This window comes from Cynocephalus volans, chromosome 9 (genome assembly GCF_027409185.1).
Source record: "Cynocephalus volans isolate mCynVol1 chromosome 9, mCynVol1.pri, whole genome shotgun sequence".
Lineage (NCBI taxonomy): Eukaryota > Metazoa > Chordata > Mammalia > Dermoptera > Cynocephalidae > Cynocephalus > Cynocephalus volans.
Genome location: NC_084468.1, coordinates 39063424 through 39064742, shown reverse-complemented (window position 1 = coordinate 39064742; position 1319 = coordinate 39063424). Strand labels below are relative to the sequence as shown.

At 30.2% G+C, this 1319-nt stretch overlaps 1 protein-coding gene across 1 annotated transcript; it reads right to left on the bottom strand.

Moving 5' to 3' along the window:
* Positions 1 to 230: 230 nt before the first annotated feature.
* On the bottom strand, positions 231 to 837 carry LOC134386521 (activated RNA polymerase II transcriptional coactivator p15-like). Its single transcript, XM_063108725.1, has one exon. It carries the CDS (start codon positions 818 to 820, stop codon positions 437 to 439), a length of 384 nt encoding a protein of 127 aa, XP_062964795.1. The 5' UTR covers positions 821 to 837; the 3' UTR covers positions 231 to 436.
* Between the last annotated feature and the right edge of the window lie 482 nt (positions 838 to 1319).

Genomic DNA, 1319 nt, shown 5'->3' with positions numbered 1-1319 from the left:
TTCCTTATTTTCATTTCACTTTATTTTCTTGTTTTCTCTTTATGTGTTTTATTCTTTCCCAAATTTTCTACATTATGACTATTCCAAGGATTTACCTTTTTATCTTCGTTTGGAGTATATACTTAACCGATTTCTGTTCATAGTCATCATTTCCCTCCTTTACTCTTTTGGCTTTCTTTTTTTATTTTTTTTTGTATTACTTGAATTTATTTTATACTAGATGATAGGCACAAAACAATACTCCTTAATAAAGTTGACAATTAGCTTCACTCAGAAGATTTTTAATAATGCACATTAAAAAAATGTATTCATCTTACAAATTGTTCTGCAATCCAAATATACAATAGCTTGGAAAACAACGTTTAGAAAACAAAAGCCAATGTAAAAAGACAGATTAAAACAACTAGAACAGTACAGCTATTATATGGCTCGGACTTTACAGTTTTCTTACTGCATCGTCAATGTCAGAAATTTGTTCTTTCAGCTGGCTCCATTGTTCCGGATTTAAAGAAATACCTTTTCTCCCTGGTTTCATTTCACCTTCTGGATCCATCCAATATTCTCTAATATCAATTAGAACTTTCCCTTTAAAGTCCCGAACACTAACGTACCTCATTTTCCCAATCTGAAACATGTTATCATCTCTGCTGCTACTGCTCTGTTTGGAAGATGACAGAGCTCTCGAAGTTTCTCCAGTCTTTTGTTTCTTTAAAGGTTCTTCTGGAGCAACTTGCTTTTTCCTCTTTAACTTTTTATCAACTTCACTGTCAGAATCACTGCCTGACGAGCTTGAAGAAACAAGTTCCTTTGATTTTGGCATTGCTCCGCTCCCACAGTCGAACCTACTCTTTTGGCTTTCTTGGTTACTGTCTCCCTGTCTTCTTGAGTTGAATTTGTTTTCAGTTACTTTATTATTTTCTGATAAAACAACTACAAATGCATTTTTAAGTATTTTTTCATCTGTGTTACATTCATTTAGGTTTTAGTATTTTCATTATAATACATTTCTGAGTGTTTTATAATTTCCCTCTTGACTTACTGTTTAACATAAAGTTATGTATTCATTATCTTACAAAGTACTTAGTGTTTTTCTCTGTTGATATTGTTTTTGATTTTAAGGTTTTTTTTTACATAAGGTTGGAATACAATGTTTATGTTATTTTAAAATTTTAGAATTTATGAAGATTCCTTTTTGAAATAGATTACAACCTATTTCTACTAACATAAAATATATTTCTATGGGTGTAAAATTTATAAACATACATGCACCAACTTAAGTATATACACATATATGAGGTTATTAATTGTTATATTAAAGC